The sequence below is a fragment of the Paramormyrops kingsleyae genome, chromosome 5 (assembly GCF_048594095.1).
Source record: "Paramormyrops kingsleyae isolate MSU_618 chromosome 5, PKINGS_0.4, whole genome shotgun sequence".
Classification (NCBI taxonomy): domain Eukaryota; kingdom Metazoa; phylum Chordata; class Actinopteri; order Osteoglossiformes; family Mormyridae; genus Paramormyrops; species Paramormyrops kingsleyae.
In genome coordinates this window covers 16422932-16435164 of record NC_132801.1, presented here as the reverse complement: position 1 = coordinate 16435164, position 12233 = coordinate 16422932, and the positions used below count along the sequence as shown (strand labels likewise).

General features: G+C 52.9%; 1 protein-coding gene across 9 annotated transcripts in view; it reads left to right on the top strand.

Annotated features, from left to right (window-relative positions):
* The window catches only part of rbfox3a (RNA binding fox-1 homolog 3a), a 423712-nt gene that overhangs the window by 383541 nt on the left and 27938 nt on the right, over nt 1–12233 (top strand). For all 9 annotated transcript variants that reach the window (XM_072712252.1, XM_023822692.2, XM_023822691.2 and 6 more), the window contains 2 exons: nt 738–989; nt 7430–7576. In XM_072712252.1, coding sequence (XP_072568353.1) covers nt 738–989; nt 7430–7576 — 399 coding nt within the window. The remainder of the gene's footprint in view (nt 1–737; nt 990–7429; nt 7577–12233) is intronic.

Here is a 12233-nt window from a genome sequence, read left to right as displayed (position 1 = left end):
TTCTTTGCTCAGCTAGCAGAATGTTCCTGCCACTCGTGGCAAACTAGCTGAGCGTACCGGTTCACTGTCTAATTATAAAGCCTAATTATATAGTGCAGATTTGGGGGACACGAGGTGAGTGTCAGAGGGAAACCCGACACCGCCGACCAGCGTGGCCGTCAGGGGCCTCTGACACCGCCGACGGGACCGCCTCTTCCCGACCGAGCCCCCCACACTGGCCACAGGATTAGGCTGCTTCCCCACGAATCTCCCGTTCCCCCACAAAGACCTGGAACTTGTTTTTATTTGGCCGCCTTGTGCTGAAACAACCTCGTAAATTTTGCTAGCGGTGCCTAAGTTAGTGAGGCACTACGGTAAGTTTGGCTTTACCCGTCGACTGCCGATGCTCAGGCTTACGCTGTTATCTGTGGCACTGGAGCCCGTGGATTAGCACAATAGCTGCAGCGGCCGGCGGGTGATAATACGCACACAGACAGCGTATCTGAACGGAGGGCTGGGTCTTTCGGCGCCACGGAGAGAGGCGATGCTCGCTCAGATAGCAGCCAGAAGAGGCTCCTGCCGATACCCCTGGGGATCGTTTCATTTCATTAGTCTGAAGGGTTCTTCCCGGAGCGCTGGCGGATCGATACTCGTAGTCCACCATGATGTTTCTCACTCCGCTTCCCGGCCCTCACACCTGCCGGCCTCTATGTTCCGGAACGTGCCTCAGACTCTGCCCTCTTCCTGTTCCCCTGCAGGGTAACCAGGAGGCCACAGCCCCCCCGGAAGCGATGGCTCAGCCGTACCCGCCCGCCCAGTTCCCCCCTCCGCCGCAGAACGGGATCCCGGCGGAGTACGCGGCACCACACCCACACCCCGCCCAGGACTACACGGGCCAGAGCACGGTGCCCGACCACGCCATGACCATCTACACGCCCACACAGACGCACAGCGAGCCGCCGGGCACCGACAACAGCACGCCGTCCCTCACCGGCACAACGACAGTACCGGTAAGCTCCGCCCCGTACAAGTAAGCTCCGCCCACCCCCTTTACCCACAGACCAATAAAGACATGGGTACGCTGGCCTGAAACTGTCCCGGCTCAGTGACTGGGTCGTTCTTAGTGCCGGGAGTGATACCTTTAACTAGCCTTAGATAAGAGGATCTTGGTGTTTTCACTGCCGTCAGAGGAGCAGGAAGGAAGCGTAACTGCGACGCGTGACGCCCCCAGACATGGAGGTGCGGCTGATCTCACTGTGAAATCAGAGCCAAACGGCCGCTTGTTTACTTTTCAGGAATTACGGCAGCAAGGAGCAATTTCTTTGGAGTCTGAAGCCCTTCGCAAACGTGGGGCTTTTAAGCGTGCAGCGTGGGGGAGGGGCAGTGGCGGAGAGTGGGGGAAAAAGAGGCAGAAGAATCGGTCCACTTCCAGATAGGACTCTCTCCTCTGCCATCTTTTCAATTTGCCGTTAAATTTAATTTACACCAGTTCCCTGCCCCCCCCCCCCACCCCACTGCCGCTCCCCGCTCTGGCTTAATGGACGCCTCAGAGGAGAGAGAGCACAGGCAAGCATTTAAGCGTCTGTTGGAGCGGCTGCCTGGGTGCTGAGGAACCTGGGAGTTGGAATTTATAACAGGCCCTTTCCGGCATGCCACCCCCCCCCCCCCCGGTTGTCATGCCCCCCCGGGTTGACTCGCCACCACCAGCTTCCTCGCCATTGTAGCCTCTCGTTACCAAAGAGGACACTGCCCAGTCCCCCAGTTCACCATCACAACCTCGCCCTTGTCTGCCTGTTGCTCTCCTTCTCTCACACAGTCTGTCTATCAAATTCTTTTCTTGTCTCCTCTGTTGCCCTCTCTTCCTTTATGCCTTTCTTCCTTTCTCCCTAATTTTCTCTCCCCCTCTCTCCTTCTCTGCCCTGTTCTCTCTCCCCCTCTTTTTCTCCCTCTCTCCTTCGTTTTCTCTTTCTGTTTCCTTCTCTGCTTCTCTCTCCCTATTTTCCTCTCTCTCCCCTTTCTGCCTCTCTCCCTCTTTTTCCATCTTTGCCTCTCTCTCTCTCTCTCTCTCTTTTTCTCTGCCCCCTCTCTCCTTCCTTCTCGCCTTCCCCCCCCCACCCTCTCTCCCGGCACTGATGGGATTGAGATGAAAAACTGCAGCCTCAGCAGAGGTCTGATCCCCGGCTGGAGCGCCCCCCCACCCCGCTTTAATGGCGCACTGCTCTGTTTGCTCTGGTGTCGGGCGGCGAGATTCGCCTTTGATTACCGCGCACATCGGGAAAATCGCATGCGACCAGATCAGCACTTACAGTGAGCGTACAGCTCGCCCCTTTAATAATCTTCCGTTTTTTTTACTTGAAGGCTGAAGAATCAAGAAAAAAGTTATTTTGTAGGAATTTTGAGTAGCTGTGTTTAATAAAGCAGGACGACGGCGTGTGTGTGTGTGTGGGGGGGGGGGGGTGGGGGGGTTCTCGCCCTCCTTTTCTGCCTCTCTAGCCGTCCTCCAGGACACTCCTCTCCTTGTCCAAGGCTCGACTTCTGAAGCCTTCTGACACCCGAGTTCAGACGACCTCACTTGAAAGCACCGAACTTTTCCTTCAAATCATGAGCAAGAGGCAAGAGGCGAGAGGCGAGAGGCAAGAGGCGAGAGGCGCTCCCGAGAGCTCTGCTAAAAAAAAGAAGCAAGCTTCTGGTATCTGGAGCTCAGATGGCTAGGCGAGTGTGGATTGGAGATGGCCGGCAAGCCTCGCTCGCTCAGAGCCCTTAATCCGAGCGCAAAACATATGGGGGAGATTCTGGTGGGTCACAGAAAGCAAATGAGGACTCCTTATCGCTCCCCCCCCCCCCCCATGTGCTTTTTGATTTTTTTTTTATCTTCGTTTGGCATGTGTGGCACCTTTGCTGCCAATGCCGGCCCGTCACCCTGTGATGTCCGGATCCATCCTCTGGAGGGAGCTCTTTATTTCTCAGTACCATACGGCTCCCGGGACTCACCACAGGGCCCGGGAAGGCCCCCAGGTCGACAAAACGAGACGCCGGGCGCCTCCGCTTCCTGTTTGATTGCCCCAGAGTAATTGTCTTTTCTCCCAGGAATTTGGGTTTAAGTGTAAAGGGAAACTCATTAAACGGAATGACATTGTAACAATGGCTACCCATGTAAAAAAAAGGAAAAAAGAAGCCCATTTCGGTCCAGACGACAGTGCGGGCAGACTATTAAGTTATCTGAGGGAATTTCTCAGGAAGGAGTCTTTTTTTCTCTCCCACACTTACCCCTGGCAGGTGAAAGAAAAGGTTTGTCTACTGCTCCTTTCAGGGAGTGGGGGTTGGGGCGGGGGGGGAGGGGCAAAAATAAATAAATAAAGTGGAGGCGCTCAGCCTAATCCCTTTAAGTGAAGCGCTGGTATCACCCTAATCGGATGTAATCTACCTGCTTGGCAGCTTTCCAATCAGATAGTTTCAATTATGTGCTTGTAGAGCCGTTCTGGGGGAAAGTGCTGAGCGGGGCACTTTGGGGGCGATTTGCAGATAACACTGAATGGGCATGTTAGAGAGAGGGCTCAATGAGGTGGCGGGGGGGGGGTTACCGCCCAGGATCAGCGTCTCGGCCACCCTCAAGGCGGCACGGGAGCAGTGCCACAGCATTTCAGGCGCCCGTGATGCCCGGTGCCATCGAGCATGTGAAGCGCTGTCATGGCGTGGGGGCATCGCGGGCCCTTAGGAAGGGCGGCGCGGGGACGAGAACAGAGCAGGATCAACCCTCACACCCTGCCTACGCGCCCTGTCGGCACGGCAACCTGGCACCCCCACCCCCAGCAAAAAGGAGGATTTTTAATTACTTTTTAACTCCATGGTGCTTGGGGGGGGGGGTGTGGAAAAGCCCCCTGAAACTGCCTCACCGAAAAGACAGATGCAGCGCATGCGGGCTGCAATATAATTAACATGCAATTAACACAAATTAAAAGGCAAATGGTGAAAGTGAAGCTCCGTTTGGAGGCTTCTGAGCCGCAGGAGCTGGGGGCGGAGCCACCAACAGCCCCACGCGAGAACGTTCTCTACCTCTACCTCTCTCACTCCCTCTCTCACTTCCCCTCTCTCTCCCTCTCTTGTTCTCAATCTCTCTCCCTCTCTCCCCATCTCTAGTTCTGACTTACTCTCTTTCACTCCCTCTCCCTCGCTCGTTCTCACTTCCTCTCTCTCTCCCTCTCTCTCTCTTTCACTACCTCTCCCTCTCTCTCCAGCCACCCCACGTGAGCGGCTTTAACTCCATCTCCGTGCTCACTTTGACGATGCCGTCAAGACAATTTCCTTGTGAACGGGAGGCTTCGCTAAACACTAACATTCTTAAAACGTGCGGAGCTCATTCTGGGAAACTGTTTCCTTCCACATTTTGCTGACCAGAGAAGAAGGTTTTTTTAATTTCACCTTGAAGCGTGGGGACCGCCCCCTCGCACCCCTTAGATCTGCGGCCTATAAAGTCTCCGTTGGGCCATGATGGTAGTGTTTCGTATGGGAGCACCCCATCCTGCACTGCTGGCCCTCTCTCCCTCCCACCTGGTGGTAACCGTGGCTCGGCCAGTGGGGAGTTCGGGTGACTGGTGTTGGTCCCTGTAATGGATGTCGGGAAGTACAAGCTCACGGTTCTAGCTCCGGAGCGTAGGGATCTCCATCCCGAGGTGGCCCAGCAACCAATTACCGGTCCGTTCAGCCCCTTCTATCTACCTGGCACTGCACATCAGTCCACTCAGCGCCAGCGCCCTCTGCTGCCAGATGGCGGAGCTGCCATAGGCCGATCTGTTTGTGGCTGGGGGTGGGGGGGGCTTCAAAGAGCAGAGGATGGGCTGTGGATCCAGCACCGGGTTAGAGCTTCATCTTTAAAGGATCTGACTCTATGCCTGGCCGAACCCCTCCGGTGATCAATAATGCCACCGTACCCGGCGGCACGTGGCCGGCTCATCTGCAAAGCGGCTTTCATATTCTCCCCGGTGTCCCAGCAGCAGTGCTGAAGCCGCGCCTGTAGGGGGCGCACACACACGCACACACAGACCAGGACAGGTCGGAGTCCCACATGGAGCTGAGAGGTTCACAGCAAGGCCAGAGGTCGCAGAGGTTAGGGGGGCGTGGTAGCAAAACTAGTGAAGTAAGGAACCTGCTGTTGTACCATAGGACAGGGCGTTGCGCAAGTCTCTTTGGATACAAGCCACTGCTAAGCAGCAAAATAATTAATTAGCCACTTAATTAGACACAGACAGGGCCACACTACGCTTGGGCTGAGAGGGGCGCTGCGGTACGTCTCCTGTTTCATATTAATTTTTGCTGAGGACAGCAGTTCCCAGCTGGCATGTAAAAAGCGGCTGGTAATGCCTGACATGGTCAGCGCCGGCCCTGATGAATCGCTTTAGCCTCATTAGCGCTAACGTAGCCATTTCCAGGTTTTTTTTTCGTTCTGCCGCGCTGTTAGGGTGAAATATGCATTTTCTTTGGCTTTTAATGCCAGCTAATGCACACATTATTAGGCCTATTAGTGCTACTTCCAAGCTTCTCACTATTTATTATATAATTACACTGTACTGCATATTTAATTATGTATCAAGCACAATACATATTAGCCATTATCACCCTCACACATAGCCCTGTATTGTAGTAAAACTTCTGCATTGACTAGTTATTTTTTTGATAAACATACCTGTGTAACATTAGCTGTGTTCTGTGGTCTTTAAATGGGTCCGATTAACCCATTTAGTCACGAGTGTGATGGTCACATCATCATAGTCTCACGAGGTTTTCGCGATTCACGTATGAGACGATCACGTGGTCATAATGACAGAAGCATCCAGAAGCATGAGGGTTCTAGAAAAGTCAGCAGGGTTGCCTCTCCTGTGGAGCATTTTGGGCTGTAAGATCGCTGTGGAAATGAGGCCTTGGCTCCAGTGGAGGTAGCCCTCCCAAAAGAGCGGGGCCTGGCCCGATGTCACGGCGTGCTTGTGTGTCCCGGTCCATCTGCAGCATTCAGCGCCGTGTGATAACGTCCAGTATGACGGATGGGAGGCAGGCCTCACGGGCTCCCCGATACCATCACACTACGCCGTCTGTCCCCCCCAGCTCGTCCCAGCTGGGCTCAGCCACTTACCCCATCCCAGAGGGCCCCGTGTCACGCTGAAGAACCCCCCCCCGCCCTCCTGAAACACACATACACACACACTCTGCGTTCTGCAGACCAGCCGTGCCGGCCCCTCCGTCGCTGCCACTTCCCTTCTCACTTGGATGGTTATTACCGTTACCATAGAAACGGGAGCAGGTCCTTCTGCGAGGTCTTTAAAACGCCTCGGTCGAGTGTGTCATAAAAGCAAACAGAGATGACAATTGGCAGAGCAACGGCGATGCGGGTGAGGGCGGTAATGCTGGCGATCACCATGCCGCGCTCCGTAATCACGCTGCCTGATAAGAGGACAAAAAGGGGCTTAATTCAGAAATGAGTTCATCTCCTGTTTGGTTACTGGCTGGCGGCGGGGCCAAGCTGCTGGGGGGTCAGTGTGCGCTGCCCGGCGCTGTGTCTGCCTCGTGCCGCCTGGGCCGGGGCCTCGCTCCCCCTTCCCCTCCCCCCGCAGCCCCCCCTCCCATCTACCCGAGGATCACGGCAGTCCTCCGGCTCTGCTGGAATGTCGCTGCCTTCAGCACTTCTCCCTCATTGATCCCGCTAAGCCCCGAGACGTTTAGCTGACATCATCTCTTCCTCCCACACAGCCCTGTTATTCTAATTCATTATGTATATTAACTCCTGACACCTGTGCTTCCCGGGACTGAGCGTCTAAAATAGGGCGGCTGCCGAAACCCATGGGGGCCCTGGGAGACCCGTCAGCGACACGGCGCGCGTGCGGCACGCTGACAGGCGCCCCAGCCGCGACCCCGCACCCTTAGCATGAAGACGCCGCCTTAAGAACACCCACCTTTCAGTCGCGCTTGTTTAGAAATTCCCCGCCTGATTCGCAGACGAGCCAGACAGCTGGCGCTTAGCTGCGCGGCGTCCCTCCAGCAGTCGCGCTGTCCTTCCTCCTTTGCTGTGCCGTAAGGCGGGCCTTACCGGCGACCCGTTAAGGGGGAGACGGGAACAGAGGGCACAACAATTGGCCGTCGTCACGGGCCACCTCTAAAAAGCATGGTTCTCATTGGCCGGCAGATCACCATCCCCGCTGACCGAAAGATGGACACACTGAGCTGAAATGTCTGATTTTTTTGCCCCCCAGGCCCCAGTAATGATCCCCTTGGTCCCCCAGAGCTGTTCCTGCTGCATCCACACCTTCCCATTGGCTGTGTAATCGCGGGCATCGCATGCAAACACCGGGCGGGCGTGCAGAGTTTGCGGTTGCGGACGTACTCGCTGACCCGCTGGTGTGTTTCCCTCCTCCCCGTTCCCAAGGCTTTAACCAGCTCCACCTGCTGTTCCTCTTCCCTCCAGCAGGTGGACGAGGTGGCGCAGACAGACGGCTCCCAGCAGCTCCAGCTCCAGCCCTCAGACTCCTCAGAGAAGCAGCAGCCCAAGCGGTTACACGTCTCCAACATCCCCTTCCGCTTCCGGGACCCCGACCTGCGGCAAATGTTTGGGGTGAGGACCGGACCCCACCCCACCCTCGCTGCTCGGGAGCGCCTCACTGTGGTTGATAAGCAGGCCACGGAGCGAGGGGCAGTAATAAAGGTTACGCTCTCGTAACTTTTTTACCGCCTCGTAACGGGCCGCCGTGGCCGCACCCCAACACACGCCGGCGCGTTTGACGGCATCTTAACAAAAAATGCGACTCTCTTGAGCCCTCCGAAACTGTGGCTTCACGCTGGGCCTCCTGCCCCCTACAGAGCCCGTGTTTGATCACAGAGTGTTTGGGGCAGGGGTGTGTGAATGCAAACAGAGCCGTCTGGGGGGGGCCAGGATAAAAAAAAACAACAACAAAGACAGCTTGTGTACTCTTGGCGGGAAATAATGCTGGCGGTGAATTGCTTTGCTAAATGCTGCTGCTGGCGCGCGGGCAGAGACACGGTGCCGTGGTGCTGATCATGAAAAATGTAGCCCCCTGTCATTCCTCTGAAATGATTCACCGATTCACTCCCCCCCCCCCCCCACAGACGGACAGAGGCGTGTGACACAGTGAAACCAACGCTTTGCCTCTTGGCGTTCATCCTCTGCCTCCACTCATCTCAGTTTACACACTAATCGCGATTTTACACTTTGAATTATAACTGTAGCTCTTCATTTGAGACCCATCGTGGTTCCCCCCTCATCGATGGCTAAGGGGACTGTCTGCCTTCCGAAGGCTCGTCCCGCCCTGGAATCCCGAGTATCTGTCTTACGCATTACGCTCCGCATTGCTGAGATGTCCGCACTCATCCCATCAGACCTCTTATCACTCTAATTGCAGAGCGTTAGGGGGATGGTCGCTCTACACACCAAACCGGAAGAGGTCTTCCCTTCGTTCAGTGGACTTTCGGTCAGAATTCCAAGGAAAGAGCAGGGTAATGGTGCGGTATGGATGCAGCCGGAGCTGTCGATGGCTGACGTGCTTGTTAAGAGAATCTGTTTAGCACACAATATCATTTAGCATAATTGAGAGTCCGAGACTAGCTCTTTGTTTATTACTTGAGGAACATCTGTTGCCCGCGATCCTTTGCTCTCACAGATACTCTGGATCTGCACCTGCCTTTTCCCTTTCCCAACCGTACATGCGGAGGTACCAGAGAGTCGGAAGCTTCCGGCAGTGGGCTTGTAAGGAATAGTGCTTTTTTTCTTCCCCGTGGTGATGAGGGACTTCATTGTTGTGAAGTACGGCCATCACCAGTGCGGGGTGGAGGGCAGCGGAGCAGCGGGGCCGGGGGCAGGAGTGGAGACGGGATCAGGGCTCACCCCTGATCCTAGAAGAGAGTGCCGCCTGTGAGGTTCTACCCTGGCCCTGTCCAGCACCTATCCCAGAATGCATCTGAATTCAGGATACTAATACAGATGTTTACAGCTGTGCGCTTGGAGTCCCAGAGCTGACAGGAAAAGGCCTGCCAGGAGTATCTGTCTCTACGTCCATCTCACGGTGTACGCCGTCTGCAGCGGCCTAGCGGCTCCCGGGGCCCCTACGCCCGTCTCACGATGTACGCCGTCTGCAGCGGCCTAGCGGCTCCCGGGGCCCCTACGCCCGTCTCACGGTGTACGCCGTCTGCAGCGGCCTAGCGGCTCCCGGGGCCCCTACGCCCGTCTCACGGTGTACGCCGGGTGCCGGTGCCATGCACCCAAGTCCTCTGGCTATTCCAGCTGATCCCTGTTTGTGAATGATAAACAAGGGCCTCAGCTTTTCTCTGCTCATTATTCTCCACAGACGTTTTATCTCCCGGCCGACGGCCGTCCGTCACGTCAGCTGGAAATTGGCTGGAGTGTTTGCAGTGGTCTGCGCACCCGGGACGTAATCGTTTTATTTGATTCCAGAGTGACTTGAATCTACTCGCCATGCATGGTCGTTGGTCGACATCGCTTGAAGCATGACTATATGGGGGTTTCACTGCAGAATTCAGATATTATTATAATGAGCTGAATTAAGTTGAGTTTCTACTTTTTACATTATATTACATTATATATTGTATCTGTCCAAAGAAAACCTTGTATGTCCTCTTTTTGACGATTGTTACTTTTTACTATAGATGAAATACGGCCTTTATCTTCTGTCAGCTGGTAGCATTTGACATCTAATTGACGTCAGGCGTTTCATGAAGTCATTTATCTGCCTCATTAGAGGAGCTTCATGCCATATATAGTATGATAAGGTGCTGATTATGTCCAAACATTTCGGGCACTTTTCCATTGTACCAAGTCCCATACTTATGGTCCTTCAAGGTGTTGGTGTCCCACTGCTGTAAAAACTGGTACCAGCGCCAAATGACATCACAACGAGAGGTGGGGGATTTCGTGCTGAATTCGAAAAATGGCTGTAGTATATTATCAGGCTAACATTGCATGTTTTGCACACGCAAGTCTCACATTGCAAGGACTGCGATAGTCAACTGGTTTGAGATCAGGATTCTTCACGCCTTCACACTGTACAGACATTATAGTGAAGTGGGTTTAGGTTTCAGTAAAACATTTTTACTTTGATATAGGAAATAAAACTTGCATTGCAATGTAATGATTGCTCCTTTTCAAGATTATCTACTGTATGTTCAAAAATCAGTTTAAAGTTGACCTCTGCTGCTTCTCCATGAGCCCTGCTTTTTAGTTCACTAGACTGGTTTCTGTGAAATTTTAATTATTTTGCACTCCGTGTTTGGTTTATAGATATCCCAATGTTCATTACAACACAATCACATCACTATATTTTTCCGATATTGTGTGGCCTCGGTATATTTAGCAAATCCTTTATTTCTTGTCATGCTGTCGTGATCTTCTTCTGGTTCTTCTCACCAGATCGCAGTTATAACTTGGGTCTCTTCATTTGTCCACATCAATTATTATTACTTTTTTTACTTTGTTTAAAGTTGTGTACTGAGTTTGTAACTTTTTTCAAGACTGCGTTTGTATTAGCTTCAGAGGCAGGCTATCTGCACACCCAATCAACAAAGAAAGCATTTGCACGTCCCACCTCAACGTGTCGAAGTACCATTAAAGTACCCTAACTGGTTTGGTACTTCAGATACTGGAAGTTTTGGTACTGGTACTCAACCAGAACTCAGTGGAAAAGTACCGAAAGAACCATATCAAAGGTACCGGTACCTGGTGCGGTGGAAAAGCCCCCTTCCACTGGCTGTCAATAACCAACCAAGTTCTTAGACTATAGTAAACAGGGAGACGACGTTCAAACTAACCGTGCGCCATGGGAATGGAATGATTAGAAAACCACTTATGTCCACATTTGCTGACAAAAAAGCCCGTTGAAAACATTAAACTGTTCACTGATGACTGTGAAGACAGGTTTCTATTTGTGGTGCTTAGGGGATTCTCATTACGTAGTTGTAGGTTTATTTTGTAATGGAGTTTCTTTAAAAACCATTTTTCACACTCCTGAAATAATGGATTTTTGGAGATACGTGTATTTCATTGGACAGCTATGAAATAACACCCCATTACTACTACTACTACTACTAATACTAATAATAACAGCAATAAGCACTTGCCTTGTGCTCCCCCCCCCCCCCCCCCCCAAGCCTGACCAGGATATGCAGCTGGACAATGGATGGATAAATGGATTGATTTCAGTCAGTAGGAGGTAGAATGGGCCTTCAGTGGTAGATATAACAATGCAATAGTGCACAGTTTTACGCTGTGTACATATGAGGTTTTGGGCCAACTTGGGTGCAGGTTTGAAGTGGCTCCATGTGACGGGGGTCAGTCTGCAGCAGCCCCTCATTCACCCTCTGCTGCTCATGGTCATTCGTGGCCGCTTGCTAACACCATGGTGCCTGGTGTTTCACGCCATTATTGGCCAATCAGATTTAGTGAAGTCAGAGGGTGATCTGGTAAGGGATCAAACTGAAACAGTCCTGGGACATTGACTTACACTCTCTCCTTGAACTGTAGCAGAGTCAGGACCATTGTCATCACGATTCAGGTGCCATAAAATATGCAAATGTGTTTATAGCCCTAACCCCAACTTCAAAGAAATATTCTTAGCCAAAGCAAAGAATGATATGTGGTTTACAGGATGTCAGCGACACTCTGGGCAACTGGACCCTGTGGTGCAGCCTAAGCAAGACTATAAGGATTCACAAAGAAGCACTGCTTTAGAGCATTTAGGTTGGAGGAAGCGCAGGGTGATTCACAAAGAAGCACTGCTTTAGAGCATTTAGGTTGGAGGAAGCGCAGGGTGATTCACAAAGAAGCACTGCTTTACAGCATTTAGGTTGGAGGAAGCGCAGGGTGATTCACAAAGAAGCACTGCTTTAGAGCATTTAGGTTGGAGGAAGCGCAGGGTGATTCACAAAGAAGCACTGCTTTAGAGCATTTAGGTTGGAGGAAGCGCAGGGTGATTCACAAAGAAGCACTGTTTTATAGCATTTAGGTTGGAGGAAGCGCAGGGTGATTCACAAAGAAGCACTGCTTTATAGCATTTAGGTTGGAGGAAGTGCAGGGTCGGGGGGGTGGCTGAGGCAGAGAGGCCCCCACAGAGGGTCTCAGCTGCGGACAGCCACGTTGTGTTGGGGCCTCTGCTGGGTGCCAGGATCTGCTGGGGGCTTTGACTGGCAGGTGGGGGGGGGGGCAGACAGAGGTACTGAGACCTGGGAAGTGGAGTATGGAGCCT